General features: G+C 44.9%; 1 protein-coding gene across 4 annotated transcripts in view; it reads left to right on the forward strand.

The window, feature by feature from the left end:
• SLC11A2 (solute carrier family 11 (proton-coupled divalent metal ion transporter), member 2) overlaps positions 1-12,175 on the forward strand; it is a 27,284-nt gene extending 15,109 nt beyond the window's left edge. For 2 of the 4 annotated variants that reach the window (XM_012732547.1, XM_012732546.1), the window contains exons 10-17: positions 992-1,150; positions 1,914-2,000; positions 2,643-2,762; positions 2,905-3,054; positions 3,588-3,661; positions 4,235-4,388; positions 5,880-5,933; positions 6,582-7,913. In XM_012732547.1, the coding sequence (XP_012588001.1) occupies positions 992-1,150; positions 1,914-2,000; positions 2,643-2,762; positions 2,905-3,054; positions 3,588-3,661; positions 4,235-4,388; positions 5,880-5,933; positions 6,582-6,782 (999 nt within the window). In that variant the 3' untranslated portion in view covers positions 6,783-7,913. Of the gene's footprint in view, positions 1-991; positions 1,151-1,913; positions 2,001-2,642; positions 2,763-2,904; positions 3,055-3,587; positions 3,662-4,234; positions 4,389-5,879; positions 5,934-6,581; positions 7,914-10,998 lie in introns of those variants that run through there. The other 2 variants (XR_001146038.1, XM_012732548.1) reach the window with 2 other exon arrangements.
• The last annotated feature ends 13,693 nt before the right edge of the window (positions 12,176-25,868 follow it).

Below are 25,868 nucleotides of genomic sequence, written 5' to 3' on the forward strand. Positions count from 1 at the left end.
GGCTTTAGATTCTCAGTGCTGTGCTTTAACCCGCTGCGCCACCAGGGAGGGCCCAAATAATTGCATTTTTATGTAAGAATCTTGCATTCAGTAATGTTGACAGGTTTTTCTGCTCTAGTAATTTTAAAATTTTTTATTATTTATTTATGCATACAAGAACCGGGGCGTAGGCCAGCAGTGCGGGGGGTGAGAGGACTCACCAGAGAGAGTGGGGAGCAGAACAGGTGGATCTACTGAAATACACTGCTGAGGGGGGCAGCAGGGAGACAGGAGGGGTCTGCCGCGCCATAGGTGAGTCGGCTGCGGGGATGGGACCCATGCCGAGCGAGAGGCAGTAGCTTAATAGCGCTGAGACTTGACCCCTAAGCACCAGGAGGCCCTGCACTAGTAACTTTTATGACATTTGGCAAGAGCATTGGTATATTTACTAAAGGGTCCTGCATAGTTCTCTGTTTTCATCCTCAACAGCTTTATTGTCTCAGCCTTTGCAGAATGAACATTTGAAGCCTTTTTTTTTTTAAACCAAATAGAAGGTTGTGGAGCAGGGTATTTGCGATAAGATCTCTACTCTCAGCGCCCCCCAGATCATTGCACCAAATCTCTTGTATTTAGACGTCAAAAGCCTGAGTGGCTTCGTGGAAGCTGTGGTAAATAAGCCGCACCAGCTCTAGCAGTTGTTATATATGACGGCTTGCGGGGAGATTCAGAGGTGTTTGTACATAAGATCTTTAGGACTGATAGGTTGTTTTTCAGGATTTTTTCAAGCCTGAAGCTGAGAGTTTAGTCATCTCTTCATCACTCTTCCCTAGTTGGGGAATGTGCAGTGTCATCAAAGGGTCATGAGGTTCCTGTTTAATCTAGGAAGTAAGCGGGTTTGGGCCTCTCACATTTATTTGGTCAGTTGTTTGACTCGTCTTTCATCTAACTCCAAATTCATTACAGGAAACTTGTTCCAACTAGTCAAAGCACTAATTGCGGCTGTAATCTCTAGTCCAGACAGGTGAACCGTGCCAAGAAGGAAGAAGTTCGAGAAGCCAATAAGTATTTTTTCATCGAATCCTGCATTGCTCTCTTTGTTTCCTTCATCATCAACGTCTTTGTCGTCTCAGTTTTTGCTGAAGCATTTTTTGGGAAAACCAATGAGCAGGTGGTAAGTAAGCCATGGTCACGAGTGGTCGTGAAAGGGAAGGGAGGGCTGGAACGGGAAACACTAGTGACCTGGTGCTCACAGGAACAGACCTGTAGCCTCCTGCTGCGCCCTAGAGCTCAGCACCGGCCCAGCTCTGCAGGTCCTGACCAAGCACGGACCAGCTTTCCCAGCTTTTGGCTGGAAGAAGAGCTGCTTCAGACCCAAGGCTGCCTCGTGCTGTGATGTCAGAGCCTTCCTGCTGTTTGGCTCTGACACCCCCCCCCTTTTGTTTCCTGTTTATCAGTTGCCAGTACCAGTATTTGGTGAAGAATCAGCCAACAGAAACTGTGGCTGGCAGACTTTCTTCCATTTTGAATTCTCTGTCACTTTGATGCCTGGTGGCCTGTCTTATTTTGAGTACCCCGATGTTTCCCATCTGACCCTTCTTTGGCTAAGAACTCCCTCTTCTGGGGGTCTGCCCATAATCGAAACTTTCTCAAGGGCCCTCTCCTATCATACTTAAAAACCAGCATCATGTAATACCATGCATGCTGTAATTCAATAAATACTACAATGACCTGTGTAATGAGAGTGCGGAGAGATTATGGAGGGAGAGCACAGCACAAATGCCATCGCTGTCAGTATCTGCCCGTCATGCCGGTCTCCAGTCTCACCTGCAGCCTGTATTTTGTAATTGACTTGTGTGTGACCTACAGGAGGCCTCTTACTAACCCTTGCTTTGAAAATAAAAGTTGCTCCTAAACTGTTTTGCTTTGTGTTCTAGGTTGAAGTCTGTAGAAATAGCAGCAGTCCCCACACTGACCTTTTTCCTGACAATAACTCAACATTGACTGTGGACATCTATAAAGGGGTAATCCTGTTCAGCTTTGTCATCTTTGATCCTGAATCAAGTTTCTTGGCATACTGTCTGGATTTCACTGTGGGTGTGCTTCAGAGCTAAGCATGTTCCCCTGGGAGTGTCGCTGCGTTCAGAACCTAGATGCCAGAGCAGTGTTCTGTTTCCTGGGCAGGAATAGAGGATCGGCTGGAAAGATGAGGCATACCAGCCGAGTTTGTGTTGATTGTGGTAACTAAAGAAATTGTTCATTATTGGGGCCTCGCAGTCCTTTTGTGCTCCAGGAATAGAAATCACAGGTGGCATTTCCCAAGTCAGTTTCACATTTCTCTTCACTTCTGTCACCAGTTTCCAAAATGGTGTCCTAAGGAATATAACTTGAGAAATGTGTAGCTCTTCTAAAACATATTTTTAACACATAGGTGAAGATGATGGCTTAGGAACTTGGAGAAGAGAGAGGACTAGACTGAGGAAGAATGTAACAAAATGAGGTTGAAGCCTCTAGCATGAGCTGGGGCCTGAGTCTCGCTTCTGGGACATTGGCCAGCACAGCGTGTGGTGTCGGTGGGTGCCAGCGAGGAGCGAGGAGAGGTGCTCTTTGCTGTGTCACCTGAGCACCTCATCACACAACTTACCTTTTTCCCTTGCTTCCCGCAGGGCGTTGTACTGGGCTGTTACTTTGGACCCGCCGCACTCTACATCTGGGCAGTGGGCATCCTCGCGGCAGGACAGAGCTCGACCATGACAGGGACCTACTCTGGCCAGTTTGTCATGGAGGTTTGTGTCGTCCTGACGGGTATAGAATAGCAGGGGAGTCGTCCTTTGGTTGTTTTAATCCCCTGCTCCTAAACCTGAACCCCCCAAACCTTTTTCTGCTTCCTGTTCCAGATGTTTATCCTGCCTCTGTGTTTTCTCCCAGGGATTCCTGAACCTAAAGTGGTCACGGTTTGCCCGAGTGATTCTGACTCGCTCCATTGCCATCATCCCTACGCTGCTTGTCGCTGTATTCCAAGATGTGGAGCATCTCACGGGGATGAATGACTTCCTGAACGTTCTGCAGAGCTTACAGGTGATGAGGGAGCTGGAGAGATTTACCTCCCTTTTAGTCAGCATGATACACTTCCCTCAGGTATCAAGCCTGGTGCTGGGTGCTGAGGGGTGAGGGGAAATTGAGAGAAGAAGCGGTACAGTGTTGGCCTGTGGTGAATGTATGTGAATTCCCTGGCATTTAGTGGCGTTAGAAATGACTTGCTTTTTTAATCCTGTTGATGTGAATTATAACTGTATAGAACAAAAATTCTGTTCTTTATCCACGCAAGTACTAAGTGATCGTAAAGGTCAGTAATAGGTCCTGTGGAGGTGGAGAAGACAAGTCAAGTACAGCTGTCTGTGAGACACTTGTGAGCACCCTCGTGGTAGGTCAGGACACTGGAGGTCTCCATGTAATGCTGGAGTGTGTCGGGGTAATCACTCCTCATGGGGTAGCAAGGGCAGTGTCTACTTATAGTAGGACCGGGCAGGGCTCGCTAGTAGTGCTGCTTTGCTTCGGGGTGACACATGGACCCCAGTAGCCCTGTCTGATCTTTGTTCTTGATTTTTCAGCTTCCCTTTGCTCTCATACCCATCCTTACCTTCACGAGCTTGCGGCCGGTCATGAGCGACTTTGCCAACGGATTGTGAGTATCTGCCTCTGGGTTTCCTGTAGGGTGTGGGGGAGTAGGGCCGTCAGACAGGCGAGGCAGACAGTGCGTTACCCAGAGGCCTGTGCTCTGAGAGGCGAGTGCTGGCGCTGCCACCTGGAAAGTCCACCTGCAGATGTGAAGGCGAGCAGCACATTTTTCATTTCTTGGGGCAAAGTTCAGCTTTTAGGGCTTTAAGTCTGCAGCTTCAGCCACCAAAGCGTAAAGCACCTTAATTTCATGTTAAATGACTTTCATGATACATCTTTAAAGATAGGGGTGTTTGAGATGACTTGTTGCATCTGTGGGGATGCATAACTTGCGTTTCTAAGGCATTTTGAATTTCTGGGGATTTAAACATTAGAGATTACTTACTTGTTAGTACTTTAGAACTATCAGTGTCTAACTTTGCCTCATTTGCCCTAATCTGGAACATATTTAAAAACTATTTTTTTAGTTCATTTAAAGGGGCTCTTACTCCCGTGCTCCCGACGCTGTAAGGTCAGTGTCCCTTTCTGCTTATTGCCAGGCTGGCCTAGTCCGTCAGTTACCACGCTGGTTCTTTTACAGGGGCTGGAAGATTGCGGGTGGCATCCTGGTCCTCATTGTGTGTTCCATCAACATGTACTTTGTGGTGGTTTACGTCCAGGACCTAGGGCATTTGGCTCTGTACGTGGTGGCTGCTGTGGTCAGCGTGGCTTACCTGAGTTTTGTGTTTTACTTGGTAAGTGCAGTCTGGAGTGGGCGGGGGCCACCATCGAGGACGGTAGCGGTGGGGCTGCCTAACATTCAGAAGTGAAGGTACCCCAAAACACTCATAGCAGTCAAGCTCTAGAATATTGAGACAATTTATATGAAATTGCACATCACCATGGTTAAATAATATTTGTAACCACGAAATTTGCCTTGGCCGCTTAAGAGTTATCACTTCCCTATTTGTCATTTCCATCTGGTTTCCAATTTTAATCATTTCTACTAACAGACTGTAGTTTGTATGAGGAGGGAAAGAAGGCCAGGAAGGTGGAAAGTACAGCGTGGTACAAGTGGAGGCGCGCAAGGGAGCGGCGAGTGCGGTGTCGGAGCCGGGAGGGGGCTCCGCTCTCCGCTGGGCTCACAGCCCTGCTCAGCTCTGCACTTAATAGCTGCCCGTCCAGGAAATAGTAAGCACTCACCTTCTCTCCGGGTTACTGGAGAGGTGTTTAAAAGTGGTCATAAAACTAGCCTACATAGAGCTGGAGAGTTATTTGTATCCAAATAATGAAAAAATCTGCTTAAATTATGTAAATACCGTATTAGTAGTGCCTTAGGGGTGGGGCTATGCATATGTTCTTTCCTCTCTTTTCCAAATCTCTTGTAACATTATATTAATGAAAGACAGCTACAGCAACGACAACCTCAAATCCACCCCCTCTTCTGCGCAGCTTTCTCTGAAAACCACAGGGATTGAAGATTAGGGATAGCAGAACTTACACAAGTCTGCTGCAGAGAATGGTTAGGGTGGAGGCAGGTTTCATAGCACTTGCTTAGTTCCATGCCAGCGTCTGCCGCAGGCTAGGGATCTGGCTGACAAAGTCACTTAGTGAATATTGCAAAGTTGTATACCAGTGTGACAGAGCCCTTCTCTTTTCCCCCATTAAATTTAGGGTTTACTGAGCTGATGCTCAGCCTAAAATCTAGGGACTAACCGCAAGGAAGCCCAGCTAAGCGAATGCACCCTTCGCAGGAATTGTTTTTAGAGTTTGCTACAGACGTTGGAATCCTTCCTTCATACATATTGGTTATCAAGGCACCTGAGACCCATTTTTAGAGCTAGGGGCTGTTTTCTAGAGTGGTTTACTATTGCCTAGCTCTGGAGTTCATGCTCAGGAGTTCGTAGAGACGCTCAGGAGACGGTTGAATTGTGTCAGTCTGTCACTCGTTCCCCTTTCTGATGATTGGGCTGGAACTAAGGGAAGTCCCAGCTGGAGCGAGCAGCAGCTGTGGCCGGCAGGAGCAGAGGGAGGTCAGCGGTGAAGAGCTGATGGAGAACTTTGCTGAGGAAGGCGGCCAGGGTGTTTTGGTGGGAGTGGGCTTGGGGACTTGTGCCGCACTCGGTAAAGACAGGCAGAGCTGGGTGTTCAAGGAAGAGAGTAGGTTTGCCTCCGAGCAAGACAGTCACTGGGCAGGAGGGCTCTTCAGAGACCTTAATAAAAGATGGCTGTGCTTTGTCTTTCAGGGTTGGCAGTGTTTGATTGCACTGGGCATGTCCTTCTTGGATTGTGGGCGCACGGTAAGCATCTCTAAAGTCCTGCTGACAGAAGAAGCCAGTGGTGGCTACACTAAGTAACAAACACTGGACCGTTTGCTGCTTCCACACGCAGCCATCAAAGCCAGGGTGTTTCTGTGGTTCACTGTGTAGCCGTAGGCCAAGTATGGGCTGCAGCTGGTCTGTAGGGCTCAGCTGGTCGTGGGAAGGACTGTTGCCTCCATTTGAAAGATGGAAAGTTTTCTTCCTGGCCTCCTCATCTGAGGACTGGGTTAGGTGTGATCTTTAAAAAGCTCACCTTTGCTGCTGTCATTTCAACACTAAACTTTTAAATAGTTGCTCAAGGAAAAGCTTGTTTTACAACTTTTAAAAATAATCTATATATTACTTTTAACCAAGCAATATGTTAAAAATACATACTTGGAAAATAATAAATTTTTCATAATACAAATTAGAGAATGGGTATGCAAATTTCCTTTTTTCCCCCCAAGAGATAATGAAATAATAAAGTAGAGAAATACTTTTCTTATGCACACCCTTTCAGTTACTGTACATATAAACAATAAAATCTCAATTAGAGTGGTTTCATTTATATTAACTGTAAAATTAGGAGAGATCTACCTCTACTAGGTCCAAGATTCTTTTAACTTGTTTCCACTTTAAATTTCTCAGTGGAAGTCAGAGGGGCAAGAAAGCATAAAGAATGCACTAAGTAGGCAAATAGTAACACACACCTGTAGGTGGTGGTTGGTAACTGCCCTGGAAGTCACTTCAGAGGTTGAAAGCTGGTCAGAGTTTCCGTGCGACTCCGATTTAACGGCCCTCCTGCAAGTGCAGAGCTTTCCTGGTGCTGTTTACTCTCAACTCAAGTAATTGTAAAATCTCCATCCTCATCCTGAGGGTATGGCACAAAAACATGGTGATATTTTTGACTGACGTTCTCCTAATGCTTTGGGAATGAGGAGAAAAGACTCAGAAGGAGAAGAGTTTTTTCCCTGAAAGCCCTCTCCTACCAGTCATAATGTTTTTCGGAAGCTCCGACCTGCTTCATGCCAGGACGACTTGCAGTCCCAGGAGCTGTGGGCTGACTTACAGAGCTCGCTCTCACCAGTCACTGGTGTCTCTGATGGCGGAGTTCTTGCTCAGCAAGGCTGCATTTGGGTGCTTGCTTCTCTTCAGTCATTTCCTCCAAGAAAAAGTTCTCGGAGACCAGATGGTGGCGCTCTGGAGTTAGAGGAAATGTTTCCATTCAGCCTGACGCTGCTCCTCTTCAGCTGCTCAGGACATTTTACATGTGGAACCTGAGGCTGATTATCGCAAATCCAGTCACTTTTGTTTTGGTGGTGAAAAGTAATCAAAAGCCTATGATAGCCATTGACTCTGTGAGAACAGTGTGGAAATGCTTCGAAGGACTTCTCACTGCTCACAACGGTCGTCCTGGCTGGCTGATGTTCTCTGTTCACCTGAGCCCTTAACGGAGGAGCCATTGTTGGTATTTTGCACAAACTCCAAATCCAGACTTAGTGGGTTGTCTTTCATAAGACATTGAGGGTCAACACTTGTATTTCACTGACCACTTCACCTTAGACCACCAGTGACACAGCAGAAGACCACAGAAGCTTCCCTACGTGTCCCCACATCTGCTCCTCTCTGTACCACCATTCCCAAGCTGATTAGAAGGGCTTTCTGAGAAGATACTGGGGACTTAAGACTCACCTGGCTGCAGTGGGTGAGGGCCAGGTTAACCCAAAAGGCCCTGAGCCTGGGTGGGCCCGTCAGTGTGTCAGTCACACTGTGTAGAACCTAGCTAAAGCTGCTAGTGTTGTTCTTAAAGTATGTTTGTGGCTTCCAAGGATGGAAAATTTCCCAGTTAAATGGCATTTTGTGACCTTGTGTGCGGTGTGTTGTGGTGTTAACCTGCCCATACCCTACTCCACTTGCTCCTCTTAGACGATCTCCCCCAACCAGTACGCTGGGTGCAATAAACGACGTTCAGAACTTAAATCTTCCGATGTGTTTGTGTGGAAGGCTGAGGATAACTAATTGTATTTTGTGTCAGTTGACTTGTCCACAAATGTGACATGAAGTAGTCATGCCTCTACAGCATGCCGAGACTTAACAGGCACGTGGAGGAGCTGCGGGGGTTGCTGCGGTAGGAAGGGTCACACCAGCTTTTCAGCGACCATTTAGCACTATGTAAACTTGACTTGTAATTAAAAATTTTTTTTTGCTTTTTCCAATTTGGTTTCCTGGGTATTTGTTTGACCTTGAAAATGCTAATGAAGTATGATGAGCATCTTAGGAAGTCTCCATGTTGACACAGAAGTACAGAAACATCAGTTACCCGCTGGGCTGCATATGAAGCCCACACTGAGTGCTTTCCTCCTGAGAGGGGGTAGAGAAATACATGAATTTAGTTTCCAAAAGACACAATAAATTGCAGGCACGAAGACACTAATTTCTGTTTACCCACTTAGGTAGTTCCGCTATTGCTAAGGATGGCAACTAGCAGGTTTGAACTTGGGGAAAAAATATTATTCAGCTTTAAGCTGAACATTTTTCTACTAATAGCCTTTTACCATAAAGTAGGCCTTTTCATCTTATATATGCCACCATAAAACGTACAGACTCCTTGGTAGAGAAATCAAAAGTGTTGAGTATAAACATGAATGAGCATTTTGAAAGACCTGATATAAGTGGGACTATTGGCATTGCTTAATAAAAACAAAGACTTTTAAATAAATAAAAATACAGTAAGCTACTCGCCCTGTCACCTGATGCATGATGGGAAAATCTAAAGTCAGCTCTTTGTTTGCCACAGGAGTATCAGTAGAACTTCATTCTACTTTCTCTGTTGCAAATTTTCCTGCCTCTTGCTGGAGCCGAATACTCCAAACAACACATGAAAGTAACCTGGGGGGAATTTCTCCTTGTTTGCCTCATTTTGCTCTCCTTGATTTGGGTTTAATTTCAGAATTAAAATAAGATGTAAAACAATTGGAAGATCCTGGTTTGAGGCATTGCCTTTAGCTCTGCCCTCTTAGGACCCTCTGCTCCTTCACTGGACAGGACCAGTGGACTTAGCTTTTGGCTCTCTAGCTTATGTCTTTAAGTGGCTAATGCTACTATTTACTGCTTTTGGTTTTAGCACTTCTGTTTCCTCACTTAATTCTTAGATCAACGAGAGGGTCAACCTCTTGTGAAACTATAAAATAACTTCCCAAATCACATCCCTGATAGTGGGCAGTTGGCATTAAACTTGAGTAGTTCAACTCCAGAACCCACATGGTCATTACCTAACCAGTTCATGTAATATACAGTCACCCTTGGCGAGGTCAGACACCAAGCACTGATGCTTAGCATGAGGAACATGCAGACATGGGAATATTTACCTAATACTCTCATTAGTGCTAGAATATATTTTAGTTCAGAACTTACCAACTGGCAGACTAATTTTGTTTGACCTGCACTAAATTTTAAAAAGGAACTGGAAGGTCTAGAAAATGGGCAAGGCCCCATCTATCGCTAAGGAGGAATTGCTTACTTGCTCGCTTTACTTCTCTGACCCGAAAGCTTTTTAGCCTATCCCTGTGCCATTTAACCCCCTTTCTCAGTCTCAGAGCACTATGACCCATTTCTGCTTACAAAGTATTTGAGTGCAGGATAAGGTTACTAATAATGCAGCCCTTGCTCACTACCTATGAGGAAGTCTGCCACCCAAGCTCAGTGGAGAAAAAAAAGGCTGCAGTGAATGATCAGCGTATCTGACAATCACTCTTGGTTATGAGATCCTGAGATGAGACCCTGAAGTGAAAAAGCAGCTGAAGAAATGTTTCCTTGTCTTCCTAATCTACTCTTTGTGAATAGTTTCATAGTTTTACCCTGGCCTCTTGAGCGGCATCACCAGCCTGTGAGGAACACAGGACAAGATGTTGTAATTTATTGAGGAGTAACCCGAGATAGTGTGTTAGTATTCTTGGCATTTTCCAATGCAGCATTTGTTCCCATTGTACCAATACACAGGATAAGGTTCCAAAAGGGTACATAACTTTCCCAAGGTCATAAGAAGTGGCAGGGTTGGAGCCTTTTCCACTATAATAGGAATATTGTCTTCCTACGGGCGTAGTCTGACAGTCTGCATTAACACACTCTGCAAGGAACAATAACATTCCTAACACCTGAAAGACAGGCCAAACGCAGGCAGAGTGACTGTTCCAAGGTGTATGCAGAGAAAAGGTAGAAACGCAACATCACAGGACCTGACACAGACCACCCACCAAAGGCCAGGTCTCTGGGGTGGGGTCTTGCAGTGTGTCTTAAGAGGAGCCAAGGTGATTGTGATTCAGCCCCAAAAATATCTTCCGACCATCTTCCTCATGGAATTTTATGTGTTTTCTTTTTTAAAAAAATTTTTTTAAAGATTTATTTATTCGTACAGAACTGGGGTACAGGCCAGAGATGCGGAGAGAGGATTCACCAGAGACAGAGTGGGGTACATAACAGACAGATCGACGAAGTACACTGCTGAGGGGAGCAGCGGGCGAGTCAGGAGAGGTCTGCCACACCATGTGGTCACCTCCGGGGCAGGCGGGGATCGAACTCATGCTGAAGTGGCTTTAGCTTCTCAGTGCTGTGCTTTAGCCCACTGTGCCACCAGGGAGGGCCTGTTTTCTTTTTTTAATGTGAGATTTTTCTCTGCTCAGTTTCCAAAAGATAATGGGACCAGGAAGCTTGAGCGTGGGATTTAGACCACTTGAAATTTGATTTTTAGCTCACACAAGAATAGAAGTCAATCTGTGGCTGCTTAATGTTCTGACCAGCAGCGCCCATCTGTAGGCAGTGTGCCAAGACTAATCAAGGTGCAAGTTCTACTGAGGCACTAGGTGTTACCTCCCCCATTAACTGTCTCGGCTCCTAGCTATTGCACAGGTGAGACCATGTCACCTAGTGCATTTTTGAGGGGAAGTAAAAATGTATCAGTATTGAAAAAAGGCCTAAATTGATATTTTTATTATAGGCAGTTAAGGCCAAGTTCAGTCTTTCAAAATTTGAAAACTCAGTCTAACCCTTTCTAACTTTTTGTCCTTAGTACCACTTGGGACTGACCACTCAGCCTGAACTCTACCTTCTGAACACGGTGGATGGCGACTTGCTGGTGTCTAGATGACTGACAGCTGGGAGACTGGATGAGAATCACTTTCCTTAGTCCTTTTGTGCCAAATGTCCTGTTCATGTATCTCTGTTAGTTCAGAGGTGAGTTTTGTTCAACTGTTTTGAACAAAAGGCAAAGATTTCCTCATGGAAAGGATGTTAAGAGCTGACAGCTCAAAGTATAGGTCAGAGACCTGGTGACCTCGCAACGTCCTGCCACAGCCAGAGTTGAGGGATGGGCCAGACAGGCCCCGCACCCCTGTGGACTTGTGACTGGACTTCCGGCTTGAAAATTATGTTATATGTCTATTTATGTAAACCTGGACCTATCCGTTTGGGTAGAATTTTAAGGATATATAAAATCAATCCATCTTTTATATTTCTTTTTATGTATTGTACAGATACATAATTCAGACACGTGTCTAGAGCACAAACGAGAAAGGAAAAGGAACAATGATCTTTGTCAGAAGAAAATGGTCAAAGTGACTTACCTTACAATACATAGTGGTGCTTTACTATGGCAGTTAAATTTCACTTTGATTTTAATTGACCAGACCCTTAGTAACTACTCAGACTGGTACATCATTTCTACAGAAAACATTTCTTCCATATGATAATCATATTTAATTTTAGCGTGCTTTGCTAATTATGATTCTTTTTTTCCTTCTCATTTCACTTGGCTTTATTTTCATAGATATGCTGTTATTTGGAAACTAACTTAATACCAAGTAACAAGACCCAGACCAGATTTTAACCAATCTGTTTTCCATGTTGCATTATAACTCATCCTTTTTAGACTCAAGTTTTAGTTAAAAAGAAACAGTTAATGTTTGACTTTGTAAGGCCCAAGAGAAGATACTAAATGTGTTTGTTTTTGCACTAACAGTGAACGGTGCAGCGTCTTCTCACTTTTCCCGTTAACCTTCTAAACACCGTTTCTGGTCCAGAATCTGAATGCAGGCAAGGCTCCTGGATCTGTGAGGGACTCTCCTAGGGAAGTCCAAGCATTTTAGTTTAAGATACTTTTTTTCTTAGTTTATTTTTACATATTTTTGTGCATTTTTCCATCTCAGTTTAAGATACTTTTTACCAAGAACTCTGAGGTTAAAACTGGACTGGGAAGATTAGTCTGCACCTTACAAACTACCTGGGTACACCTAGGTCAATTTTTTTGACCCTTTTTCCTAATCAGCATTTTTTATTATTATTAAAACAAAAATGTAGATACTTAAAATTTTTTACAAAATTAACTGGTTGAAAGTGAGAAGATTTGCGATGTTGGGCTCACACCCCTGCAGTGAAGGGCAGCTGCTGGGCTTGCAGGCAGCTGCCCACTGCTCACGGAATGGACGCCAGGGCGGCACACCCTCCGCACTCCTCCTCCCCAGATCCACAGGCCTTGAGCTGGCACGGCCTCTGTGACTTAGCACCGATTTTCAGCATAAGAAAATCTGACCTCTCTGCCTTCGTTTATGACTCAGTGCCTTTCAGTAAGTGTTTTGTTTTTCATTCCAACCCTGTCTCTCTTCATGTGTAATGCCTGGCCCTCCACGTGGCAGTGAGTTTTTCTAGATGACACTTCAGAATTCCTTCATTCTACTTCAGAGGCCCTTGGAACTTCTAACAAGAGCAGCAGTCTTGTGATGCACATTGGCATCCTTGTGATCTTAAAGCCAAAGCTACATTAACATCAGTCGTCAGCTTCCAAAGAGAAATTTTTAAATGTATTAGTGTTTTATATTTTCTTTATAAGCAGATGACAGTCTAACTGAACCAATCAGTTGGGTATTCCTTCTTCCCTGGGCAATTTCGTGCCTCACTAGTTTCATTACCAGAGAATGAGGAAAGTAAAGAAGACAAAAAATAAAATTCCCTTTCATAAATCATAAAGAGTAAGGTGATTGTTAAACAGAGATTAAGTATTTGGGGGCTTTCTGAGGCTCATAACGTTCTTTAATGGAATATTAGTAGCACATCAGAGTTTACAAGAAGTTTACAAGTGTATTTTTTAGGCCATGTAACTCCTTTAGTCAGAAAATTTAATAAAGCAAACTGAATCATGCCAAAACCAGTAGTGGAGATTGATCTCTAAAGAGTGAATATAAATATTGTACTGAGTTAATTTTTAATTATTTACTTTTTCTTAATTTATGATTTACAAATTGAGGTTTTGGTATCATGTGCGCCTATACCTGTTAATATATTCAATCTTAAGATTAACCTGTGTGCATAGTCTTCTGAGTGCTTGATATTGTGCACTCAGCTTATCCAGGAGGCCAGAAAGATGCAGTTCAGTAATTGTTACTGAGCAGCTGCTGCTTTGGAACTGTCTGTCAGCCTGATAGAAAAAATAGGTACAGAGATCCAGGCACACAATAGATTTAATAGTTTAAATATAAACTAGTTTAATTAGCAAGTGAGACATCAGGAATTGCAGTAGCTATGAAAATACCCTTCTTAATTTCAAACACTCTGATATTAAGTCACCAAAGCTTTGCCCCAGAAATATTTTCCAAAGTCTGGTACTATATGTTTTCTATTTATGGGGTCTCCCATAATGTGAGTAACTGAGCGTCCCCAAATGTGAATTTACATTTCAGTTTAAGCCCCAATTGTGAGTTTTCATAGTTACTCTTAATAAATACTTTGCATTGACTTTTTCAGGCAATAAATATATTAATTTACAGATATATGTTGAATCTCAGAGATGATTCAATAATTATGGAACCCTTTGGGTTCAATGAGAAAAGCCATTTCTCCTTAAACACTTCAGTTAATCTGTTCCTAATGCAATGCATTCTTGGCATCATAGAATATTTCTTATATTTATGAGTGAGGTGCAGAGTGGTGAACTGTCATTATGTCTTTAACATAATTAAAAAGCAATTGTTGCTCATCCTAAAAATAAATTTATGGACGTCTTAATACCTTGCTCTGTTTGGGAAGGATATGTTGGTTAAATGATGAATAGTGTTACCTTTATCATGCTCATTGGAAAGTTTTCTGTAGTCACTATATAACTACTAATTTTCAGATTGCTTTGACATAATATAGATTGTTTTCTGCTACTAACTAGAAAATAAAAAATTTTAGTCAGAAAATCATGTCCTATGTTTGGGGATACATCACCAAAGATAATTTTGAGTTCACTATTTATGGTTTTTGATTGGGAAATAAATTCCTTAAATGTTTGAGACTTACTACATAAGGCTATGAAAATTCTGTGTGATGCTTTTGAAGCACTAAATACTGAAAATTCACTCTTCCTAATAAATAATTTTCAGAAAACTTCCTGTCCAACTTCCTTGTTGAATACTTTGGAGGATTCAGATCTAATGTCATCTTTATACACAGGTTGCCGAATACAGAAATGAAAAGTTGTGTAGCAACCGAGTAACCATGGAAACGAACACTGAATTTCTTGCACTTGTAGTTTTCCAAAACTAACCCACAATTTATAAACAAGTTCTGTCCATCTTACCTGTTTTGACTGTGACCATAAAGTAGCTCCAGAAAAAAAACACAACAACCTAGGGTCCTGGAAGATCAGTATAAATCTGAATTTACTATACTATCATAAATAGAATTTGAGAAGATTATGAAAAGGTTAGTAACCTAGGGCGATTTGGCTAGCTATTAAGACAATAGGTACCTTATTTAGCAAACATTCACAGGAGTGAATGGTTCTCATCCTTTCTTCTAGGTACTTAGCATCTGTTTGGTGAATTAACTCTGAGTGCCATGCAGGTAGATGAGATGGGTATACTGTCCAAGGATGCACAAAGGAGGAGTCGCTGGGTAACAGCTGGAGAAAGAGGAGTTGCTACAATGGGATCTCAGCAAATGTTCATCCACCACAAGTTCAGGAGTCACAGATTTAAACTACAACTTTGGTCTTTGTTCTTCATCAGCCCCTTGGATTATACTTGATTATATGCTAGTGAGATGACGCCTGGTGGGCTTCATGAGGGGACTAGTCAGACCAGAAAGACCAGGTGACTGGAGCATTCTTCGTCTGACAGGGAGAGGTGTGGAGATCAGTAACATCACCAATGATTCATTCAGTCACGCCCACATAATGGAACCCCAATGAAAACTCCAGATACTGAAGCTTAGCAGACTTTCATTGTTTGTAAACACACTGATATACTAGGAAGGGAACATGTCCTGCTACCAGATGGTGTCAAAATAGGTATTTATGAAGATTAAATGAGATGATAGAAAGCAGAGTGATAAGAACATTGTAAATGTGCATTAAGTGTTAGCAATTACTGTTTTGTCCAATGTATATCCATTCTCTCACCAAATCTGTCCATCCTTTATTAGTGAATAGCAAATCTTCCATTTGGTGCCTAAGCAGAAATAGAAATTATTGTAGAGTCCTCCTTCTTCACCCTCCCTGGTCAATTAGTTGCCAAATTCTCAGTATTATGGAACTCATCTCCCATTCTATATTCTTTGAGGAACCATTGAGTAAGTAGAAATAAGAATCAGAGCAAACATTCGTATTTATATTTTATAAGCTGATTAGCCATTAGTGAATTGAAATAAGATGCCAAATCTCAAAAATCAAATAACATTATGACAACAATAACAGGTATATTGAAACACAGGTACAGTGCTGAGAAGTTTGGTAAAATCTGGATGATATGTAAGAACTATCTTATATGTCTCTAGAAATACGTAAGAAGTGACATTAATCTGAATGTTTTTTTTCTGAAAATTCTAACTTGGGGAACGTCTTCAAGGAAATAAGCCAAAGCCAGAAGCCGAGGAGTTTTTTGGTTACACCATGTCAGCGGAAGAACTAAAACCCAAATTGGCCAAAGAGGAATAACGGCACTAGCTTAAAACTAAGTATAGGAAGCACTAATGCACAGAAATGTACTTACGGAAAGTGAAGTCACAGAAGAACCAAATCTATCAACACAGAATTTAAATGCATAGGCCGCCTTACACAGACCTTAACTGACCGTGAGAAAACTTTAAACAATATAAAAAGATGACAGTGATGGAGATGTTTCAGAAAACAAAAATGTTTTGTAAATTATCTGTACAGAACACGTCCTCCTGAAGCAGGAAGTACATAGTGGATGAGCTAAAAACTATTCAGTAATATATATCCAAATCTTATCATTATTTATATTTCTAACAAACACTTGGCTTTCTTGCCTTGATTAAATCAAAACTCTGTTCTTAAATTGGTTTGTTTCATTTAATGATTAACATCAGAAGCTTTGCTGTTAATCAATTTAAATGAAACGTAAATACAGAATATAAAGTAAAATTTTGATTCCAGTTTATATGTGAATAATGACACAGAGTTGCTATATTCCCACTACCACTTAGTGGAAACTCATGATTTACACTTATTTAAAAGTTTCAATCGGGAGCCCGGCTAGCTCAGTCGGTAGAGCATGAGACTCTTAAAAGTTTCAGTCAATTAAAACATTCACAAAATTATGTGAGTCTGGTTTAAATAAGTCATATTAATAATTTCCAGACAAAATCAACACAAGCAAACACACGTAGCTGCAGCAGATAATAATTCTTAGGGTGCTTAAGCTCCTGAAAGAAAATTCTGATTTTAAAACATAATATTGATGCTTACTTAGCTTTTGTCAGTCGACTTCCACATTGGTACAGTATTTGTGGAAATTATAACATACTAAGTCTATTTTGGGAAAAGCGAAAGAGGCTGAGATGCCAGGTCTGGTTATAATACTGCTCTTTAAACTGGACGGGACCGGACGTCGCTCTCCACCACACACATGGAACAGGACAACAGCAAGTGAGCCCTGAGCACTCACCCCAAGCTCCTGCTCTCGTGTCCCAGGAGGCCCAGGCTTTCCCTCAGCCGCCTTATTCGGAATTGGCTCACAGTCCCTTCAGGCTGGGGCAGCGAGCATCTGGTGCCACAGAACCCCAGAAGCAGTCGTTTGTGAAGGCACCGTCAGTAGTGCAGGAAACAGAGAAATAGAAATAACCATCCAACGCAAGAACTTAAAGGCTCCAGACAAAAAGGCTCACACCGCAGCAGTCCCTGGGGGACTTTCAGTACAGCAGCCTGATTCTGCTGCCAAGGGCCCTTCACCGTCAGGGGAAAGTTAACATCCATCCCAGTCAGTTCTATTTGTTATTGGTAGAAGAGCTGGCTGTGGGCCAGAGGTGCAGGGGGTTGGAATTGTTGTGAGAGGTTTCACCAGAAGTACAAATCTGGACCAGAATAGGCAGATGGACTGAAATCCACTGCTGAGGGGAGAGGTCTGCTGTGCCATGAGGGTCAGCTCCCTGGCATGGGGTCAAACTCAAGCCACAGTTGTTGGCCTTAGCTTGATAGTGCTGAGACTTCAACCCCGTGCGCCACCAGGGAGGCCCCTCCTTAGAGCTCTTCATGTTTAAGTGATTTCAGACTCACTCCGTCTTCCCAGAAAGCCAGATCCCCCACTTGCTTAACATTCAGCCATATATGTACCACTTTTTCTGTGCCTCCCCGTCCAGTCCTCCCTCCCTTTCCAGCCTCCTCCCTGGGGGGCCGGGGGAAGGGCTTCCCCATGCCCCTCACAGGTGATATATCTATTCCCATCCTGTAGCTTGAAACTTCAGTCTCCTCCACAGGTATTTCCTGATTTGGGGATCCAGACCCCCATGGCTGACGCTGCTCTCTTGTTTGCTGCAACTCAGTGTCTCTGCCCATGGGGACTTGACTTTGAATTCAGAAGCACGGTAGGTGATTACAGGCTTCCTTTGCACGCAGTTTGGCAAGTAGTTGCCTTTTTAAGGGAGAAATTTAAGCGGTATTTTAGAGACCCACAGCTTTTCTGTGACAGGAAAAATGAAACGAATTCTTATAACACTGCCACCTCCCTTCCCGATGCCAAAGGCATTTTGACAAATGGATTGGATGAGCTCCCACCAAGTGAAGCCAGGATGAGAAATGTCCCACCTCAGGCACACTCCGTGCTTCCTGGGTCCTTGGTTCTTCCCAGGCCCTCGGGGGGGAGGGATGTCCCTGGCCAGCGTCTTGAGGGTGTCTATCCAGCTTGCTGGTTTCAGTGCTGTTCTCTCCCAGAGACACCCTGGCAGACAGGCAGGAATCCTTTTTATCAGCTACCCAGGTATCCTTCCACTCAGTCAATTATTAACCATCTCAGTCTTTCACAACGCTGCTATTTTATTTATGCAGGCCAATTATTTTATAAGATATCTCTCATTGCAAGCTTTTGCTACTGTTTTGTCATGATTAGATTTTCTGATGTTTTCTCATCATTAGGCTGGGTTGTACAGTGGGTCCTCAAATCCTGACTATCCTTATGACACTGATGAGAAAATGACAGCCTAGCAGACATTGAAAGGATTTATTCAAAGACCTGCTTTTGTTATACATCATTTATCTGAAGGCAGTTTCCAGTAACCCTTTGAAGATGTTAAGTGAAGCCTTACTGTGGATTTTTTTTAAAGATTTATTTATTTATTCATATAGAACTGGGGTGCATGCCAGAGATGCGCAGAGTGAGAGGATTCACCAGAGACAGAACAGGGAGCAGAACAGGCAGATCAACAAAGTACACTACTGAGGGGAGCAGCGGGCGGGTCAGGAGAGGTCTGCCACGCCATGTGGTCACCTCCGGGGCAGGCGGGAATCGAACTCATGTGGAAGTGGATTTAGCTTTCTAGTGCTGTGCTTAAACCAGGGAGGGCCACTGTGGATTTTTTAACCGAATGCCACAAAAGTGATAGTGTGGTCTTCCAGGTATGTCACATTGGGAGGCGCATAAGTCAGCACTGGGCTCCCACCTGCCCTCTGGGCCCTCGCCAGACAGCTGCCACATCCCACCAGGCCCAATTCTGCAGCACAGCAGTGCCTGCTGTAGGAGAGACTGCCTTTGGCCTCATGCCACGGATAAACGCTCTCTCTCCCTTGGCTCACTCCCTATCAGTAAATTCTGCTGCCATTTTTCTTCCAATGTGTCTGCTTTTGAGTCATGTCTTGCAATTCATGTAAACTCCCAAGGGAGGATTCTGGGATAAGGGCTTGTCCTTTCCTGGAGGTGAAGGACTTCACTAACTAGTCCAGTGTTAAACTGAAAATTTTCTCTTTCTCTTTTTTTTTATTAGATATATTTATACAGAACTGGGGTACAGGTCAGAGGTGCAGGGGGTGAGAGGGTTCACCAGAGCTAGAATGGGGAGCAGAACAGGCAGATGGAAGAAGTACACTGCTCAGGGGAGCAGCGGGTGAGACAGGAGAGGTCTGCTGCGCCACATGGGTCACCTCCGGGGCTGGGGATCGAATTTGCGCTGAAGCACTGCGGCTCACTTGCCGTGCTGTGCTTTAACCCGCTGGGCCACCAGGGAGGGCCCACACTGAAAATTTTCTAATTGGTTCTCCAAGAGGAAAAGAAGTCCTGATTGGTAACATTTGCCATTTCCATGATTCACACACTACCCCAGTTCCAATCCGAGCCACCACTCTGGCAAGGCCCGAAGCGTTGCCCCTCCTGAGTTGACGTTTCCGGAATGTGTGGGGGTCCTGTTTCCAGTGTCACCACAGAAAGCCAAGGAGCAGGGACAGAATTGTTCGATGGCGCTATTATTTTCGATCCCCGGCTGTTGATCTGAGGAGTGGTGAGCATGCACCCTGAAGAGACCCTTGTGCCTCTCATCTAGAGCTGGCCTTTGCGTTAGAGGGGGCGGCTGGTCCGAGCAAACAGCCCACCAAGTGCAGCCCAGAGCGGGGAGCATCTCAGTTACCTTCACCCCTGCTCACCTGAGGTCCAGCTTGCAACCGTTAGACTGCTCTGAAATCTCATCACCCACCCTAAGCTGTCCCAAGGCTACAAGCCAGAGGTGCCTGGGGTGAATCTCCTGCCTCACAGGGGCAGGAATCTCAGTAGAAGGCAAGTGTTCACATGCTTCTATGTAAACTTGGAGTGGGAAAAGAAAAAAGCAATGAATGGGATAAAAATCTGGCCTTTGGGGGCCCTCTCTGGTGGTGCAGTGCTCTGGGCGTCTCTCCTGCCACTGCAGCCTGTGTTTGATCCCCGCCAGAGTGGCCACAGGGCGCGGCAGACCTCTCCTGTCTCACCCGCTGTGCCCTGGGCTGTGCACTTGGTCAACCTGCCAGTTCTGCTCCCCACTCTGTCTCTAGTGAATCCTCTCACCGCCCCTGCACCTCTGGCAGGTACCCCAGTTCTGTATGCATAAATAAATCTTAAAAAAAAAAGAATTGTTTCTAGGTGGCACTGGTTTTATTTCATTCTCACATTGTCAGACTTGTCATTCAAGTGTTGTATTAGGTAAATGTTTCTTTAAAAATTTTCACTCAGATGGAAGGGCTGCTACCCAGAATATGAAGGAAAGAAAGTAGCAAAAATGTAGGCTGAAAATGTATTAATGATGTATTATTCATAATAAATGATAGTGTACATATAATACCATATTAAATAAATATGTTTATTTATAGTTAGTATATTTATTAGAATTATCATAGTATATCATATAATAAATAATCGTTATTTATTAAGAGTGTTCCCTTTCTCCAGTTCCCTCCCACTTTTAAAACTGGCAGGCACTGTGGTAGACATTAGTGACATCATTTATATTTACTAATAAAAGCATATAGCTATGCTTGTTTTAATATTGTAGCTTGTGCTTTTTTCAAAAGAGGGTTTTTAGATTCCTAGATTCTTAAGCTGTAGTGGACAATACAGTCGAAAAAACTCTTTCTCTGGGATAAAAGATAATAATCTTTTCCCATAACCTGAGAGGTGAGATGGAATTTGAACTTAATGCTACTTCTTTAACACCCGGTCAGCTGTTTTGTGTGACAGCCAAGGCGAGAGGCATTAGCGGGATTTAGATCAGGCCTGGCTGGGCCTCCCGCTGTGTGGGAGTGACCTGCCTGGGGCAGTCAGGTGATGCAGGAACAGGACTGCTCCTTGTTAGGTGCGGAACTGGAGAACTGCCAAGTTACCTTTTATGGGCCAGCTCTTTAAAAATAATGACTCTTCAAAGAAAAATACCAGATGGTTTCACTCATAGCGGGAGTATAATGGACCAGGAGAGAAAATAACAAAAATAATGAACAACCATATACCAGAGACATTTTGTGGGGGTGGAGCGGGGAATGGGATCACAAACGGGGGGCGGGGGGGCGGTGTTGGGAAATGCAAGGGATTATGGTGATGGCACACGGGTGACTTGGTGATGGGAAAAAAATGTACAAAATGATGTAAAAATAAACTTTTGTAATAAAAAAAATGACTCTTCAGGGCCCTCCCTGGGGACGCAAAGGGTTAAAGCGCAGCACTGCGAAGCTGCCCACAGCCACTGCAGCAGGAGTTGGATCCCCCGGCCAGGAAGCGACCCCACAAGGCACAGCAGCCCTCTCCTGACCTCGGGCTCACTGCTCCCCTCACCAGTGTTTCAGTCCATCTGCCTGTTCTGCTCCCCACTCTGTCTCTGGTGAATCCTCTCACACACCCCCACCTCCAGCCTGCACCCCAGTTCTTGTGTATATAAATAAATTTAAAAAATAAAAATATACCGAATCTTTAGAAAACTTTAGTGTGCAATAAGCCAGATGATTGGAACTCCAGCACTTCATTACAGAGGAAGGTTTCTTTTCTTTTTTTGAAAAGGTATTTATTTATGCACACAAGAACTGGGGTGCAGGTCACAGGTGCGGGGTGTAAGGAGGACTGAGAGGATTCACCAGACACAGAGTGGGGAGCAGAACAGGCAGATGTTCTGAAATACCCTGCTGAGGGGCCCCTGGCCTGGAATGGGGGGATTGAACTCTGGCTGCAGCTTCAGAGTGCTGAGACTTAACCCCTTCGCCTCCAGAGGGCCCAGAGGTGAGATACAGCAGACCCAGACCTGAGATACCTTTTCTGAGAGAAAAGCAAGTTTCATTCCGTTCCTCTGCGATGCTGCGGGACAGCCGCCTTGCGGGTGAGGGAGGGAGCCGCCCCGTCCACCGTGTTAGCTGCGACTGCCTTTGCGCTGACCTAAGCCCTGGCCACCGGAGTCACGGACGGATGTGGATGGTGTGGTCCTCTAAAACTAAGCGAACCAAACACTAGTAAGTCACAAACAGGAGATGTGGATTGAATTCACCTGCTTCCAGCCTCGGGCTTTCTCCGCTGCGGGGGTCCGTGTGACCCTCCGTAGGGAGATTGGCCGGTCCAGTTCAGGGCCAGGCTGAATGACCGCCTTCGTGGTTTGCAGCTGCGGAGAAGGCCAAACTAAACTGTTCTGGAAACTGTGGGCCTGAGGCCGGGCTCGTGAAGGCCCCTCGGGTGTGTGCCTGGAAAGCCACTTCTTCGGACGCCAGGAAAGTTGTTTGCGGAGCTTCTATTTCGTGTCTGGCTCCCTTAGTGGGGTGAGGACGGGGAAGGAGGGCAAAGACGGTTATGTCAGTTAAAAAGGAGCGTTTTTCTCCTTGTGCCTGTCCTACTTTAGAGCTACTGTCCTGTCCTTGAGTGATCGCGCAATACTGGCAAGCTGTGCAGGAGTGGTGTGTCCTCAGTCCACGCCTGTTGCCAGCCAGGTGCTCTTTCCCAGGCGAGGGGGCTGCAGAGATGCTGTGGCAATATAACAGGTGAAAGACTTACAGGTGTTTCCCTGGGAGAGGTGCGGGTGAGGATGGCTAGCCCGAGGAGGTTCCGTGGGGGTGGAGACTCTGATAAGAAATGCAAGGCACTGCAGAAGCCGCCAGGATTGCGCTTCAAGGATTCCGCTTTGGGATTTCAGTGTTTTGGGATCTTCAGCTGTGGCCGGGCTGGGGGGTGTCAGTGATTTCTGCCTGCACCTTGAACCATGTGTCTATTCCAGAAGGCTGCTGTGCGCCTCTGACAGCCACCAGAGGCCTCCATCGCTGAGCTGGTGAGATTGGCCATTTGTCTCCTGTTTGGTGGCTGCAGCCGCTATTTTAAATGTCCTTTGTCTGGTGCTGCCCTGGGGCATCTCAGCAGCTCCGGGAACAGTGTTGTGTCTCCTGCTGTCTTGAGAGCTGGATCCCGGCCTAGGGCCTAGAGTCTGGCTGCTGATTGCTCCAGGCCCTCAGTGGCAGGAAGGCGCTGTCTTGGGAGTGTATGTGGGTAGGACTTCAGAACACCCGACACGGCTTCAGGTGAGGTCAGCGGCCATTTTTTTGGCCTCAGTAACTCTTTGTTTTTCCCTGGTTTGGTAAATAAATCCCATTACTGTTGTTCTGTGAAACTGAATAGTTTTGCAATTGTGTGCGTGGGCTGATAAACTATGTGGGCCATGGGCTTGGCCAGGTGAGCACCCCTTGCTGCTCTGGATCAGAAGGACAGACTGGAGGGCATGTAAAAAGAAGAGGCAGGACTTGCTGGGCCTATTATTTGAGTCCCTGCTGTGTTTGACCTGCAGAAGGAAGATGAGATTGGTGATGTAAATTCACACCAGTGGGTATTAGCGGGTGCTTGGTGAAACAGCCAGGGTATGCTCTGCCCCTGGGGAAATAATCATAGGCATTGAGGCAGTCAGGAAATCTTATTTAGGAAAAGAGGTATGAAACACTTTTTTTTTTAAAGATTTATTTATTTCTGTATACAGAATTGGGTCACAGGCCAGAGGTTCAGGGGCGGTGAGAGGATTCACCAGAGATGGAGCGGGGAGCAGAACAGGGAGATTGATGAAGTGCACTGCTGAGGGGAGCAGTGGGCAAGTCAGGAGAAGTCTGCCAGGTCATGTGGGTCAGCTCCAGGGTGGGGGTCAAACTCATGCTGAAGTGGCTCTAGCTTCCTAGTGCTGTGCTTTAACCTGCTGCACCACCAACCAAGGAGGGCCCAGAAACACTTTTTTAAAAAATGTGTTAAGTTCAATGGTTCAGGGCCTAAGAGAATAAGAAAGGCTCAGAGATTGAACAGACGTAAGGATATGAGCAGACTTATTCCCACCACTCACAGCTGGTGGAGCGCCTGCGAGACAGGAAGGTGGGCAGAGACAGAATTAAAGAGCCTGGATTCCGAAGAAGACTTTAATGCATAGCAAGCATAATGTTGTGGGAGGCCTGGGCTAGAACAATGTAGGGACGCTGATGTGGCTTGGGCAAGTGACCAGAGAGCCACTGGTTTGCGTTCTCATTTTTGAGATGCACCTGCTTTGTGGAGTTGGGAGTAATATGTAAAATTGCCGTGGAAAAAGTCAGTGCCTGGCATATCTTTCCAAGGAAAAGTTGACATCAGCTCAGCTACATTATAAAGATTGACAAGGATGACGTCTGAGTTAGTTAAGGCTACTGGAAGTGAGAGATTGTTTTCACCATAAAAGGTGAATTCTGAATAGTAATTTTCTTAACCTCCGAGAGTTTCCTATAGAAACAAAATGATACCTGGCTTCATGGGCATATATATCACTGTTTTTTTTTTTTTTTAAACTGTGCTAGAAGTTAAGTGTTGTGGGAAGAAGATCAGGGTGAGGAGGGGTGGGGGGGGGTGTGTGTGAAAATTCACCAGCGACATGGAGAGAGGGAAAGGCAGGTTATGAAATGCAGGAGCAGAAGGCAGCAGGCAAGATGAGAGAAGTCCACTCTCGAAGGAGAATTGTGTCCTTGAGTAATCACGCAATACTGGCAAGTTCTGCAGAAGTGGTTTGTCCATTTTGCTGTGTTTTTGTGGGCTTTCTAATGTGGGGCACCAGTTTGTGCCAGTTAACTGCTGGGCTGTCTGGCCTCGGCCACTGGCCTTTGACTCTGAATGTCCTGGCCTCTGTCTCTGCTCTGCATTCCTGGAGCTGGGCTGGTTTTTCTGGTCGCCATGGTCAATTTTATGGCCTTGTCCATAAACCAACCTTAGGGACACTCCTCCCCCTTATCAGTTTCAGCCTCCCAACCTGCCTGCTGGGCAAGGAGTGGGACTGTTTTTGACCTTATCAAAGTGTACCCTGATGTTAAGTGCAGGGGCCACTCTGATCATTTCCTGGTGCCCTCAGTTATTCTCTGGTGGTTCCATGGATCAGGGAATTCTGGTTATTTTTTAATGTAGCCTCCATACTTTGGGTTTGAATCTAAAGTGACACTTAGCAGTTTCCTCTTCTGCTTTTGTTGACATTAGTTTGCTATTATTCTCAATTGCCTTCACTGGTCAACAAGAATTGAATTTCAGTTATGCTAAGTTCTGTGTTTTCTAAAGCAATATCAGAGGGAAAGTTTTGTATCAGGGTGAAAAGTACAGAAGGAACTATTATAAAAAATTTGCTTTGTTCTCGAGTCAAATATGAAATATGTAGGCATTCAGAAAAAAATTAAAATATTAGAAAACTTCAGAATAGAAATTTTATTTGTTGTTTTAGGTATTTTTTAAAGATTTATTTCTTTATGCATCCAATAACTGGAGTACAGGCTTGAGGTGTGTGTTTGGTGGTGGTGGAGGGGGGGTATGTGAAAGGAGTCACCAGAGACAGTGGGAAGCAGAACAGGCAGATGGACTGAAACACTCTGCTGAGGGGAGCAGGGGGCAAGGCAGGAGGGGTCTGCCGCGCCCTGTGGGTCACCTTCCTGACCGGGGATCAAACTGCAGTGGCTGTGGACAGCTTCATGGTGCTGTGCTTTAACCCTTGGAGGCCCTTAGATATGTTTTAAAGATCCACATGGGGCCCTCCCTGGTGGCGCAGCGGGTTAAAGCACAGCACTAAGAAGCTAAAGCCACTTCAGCATGAGTTTGATCCCTGCCCCGGAGCTGACCCACATGGAGCGACAGGCCCCTCCTGTCTTGCCCACTGGTTCCCTCAGCAGTGTGCTTCAGTGGATCTGCCTGTTCTGCTCCCCACTCTGTCTCT

This window comes from Condylura cristata, unplaced genomic scaffold (genome assembly GCF_000260355.1).
Source record: "Condylura cristata isolate star-nosed mole 26May11 unplaced genomic scaffold, ConCri1.0 scaffold00034, whole genome shotgun sequence".
Taxonomy (NCBI): domain Eukaryota; kingdom Metazoa; phylum Chordata; class Mammalia; order Eulipotyphla; family Talpidae; genus Condylura; species Condylura cristata.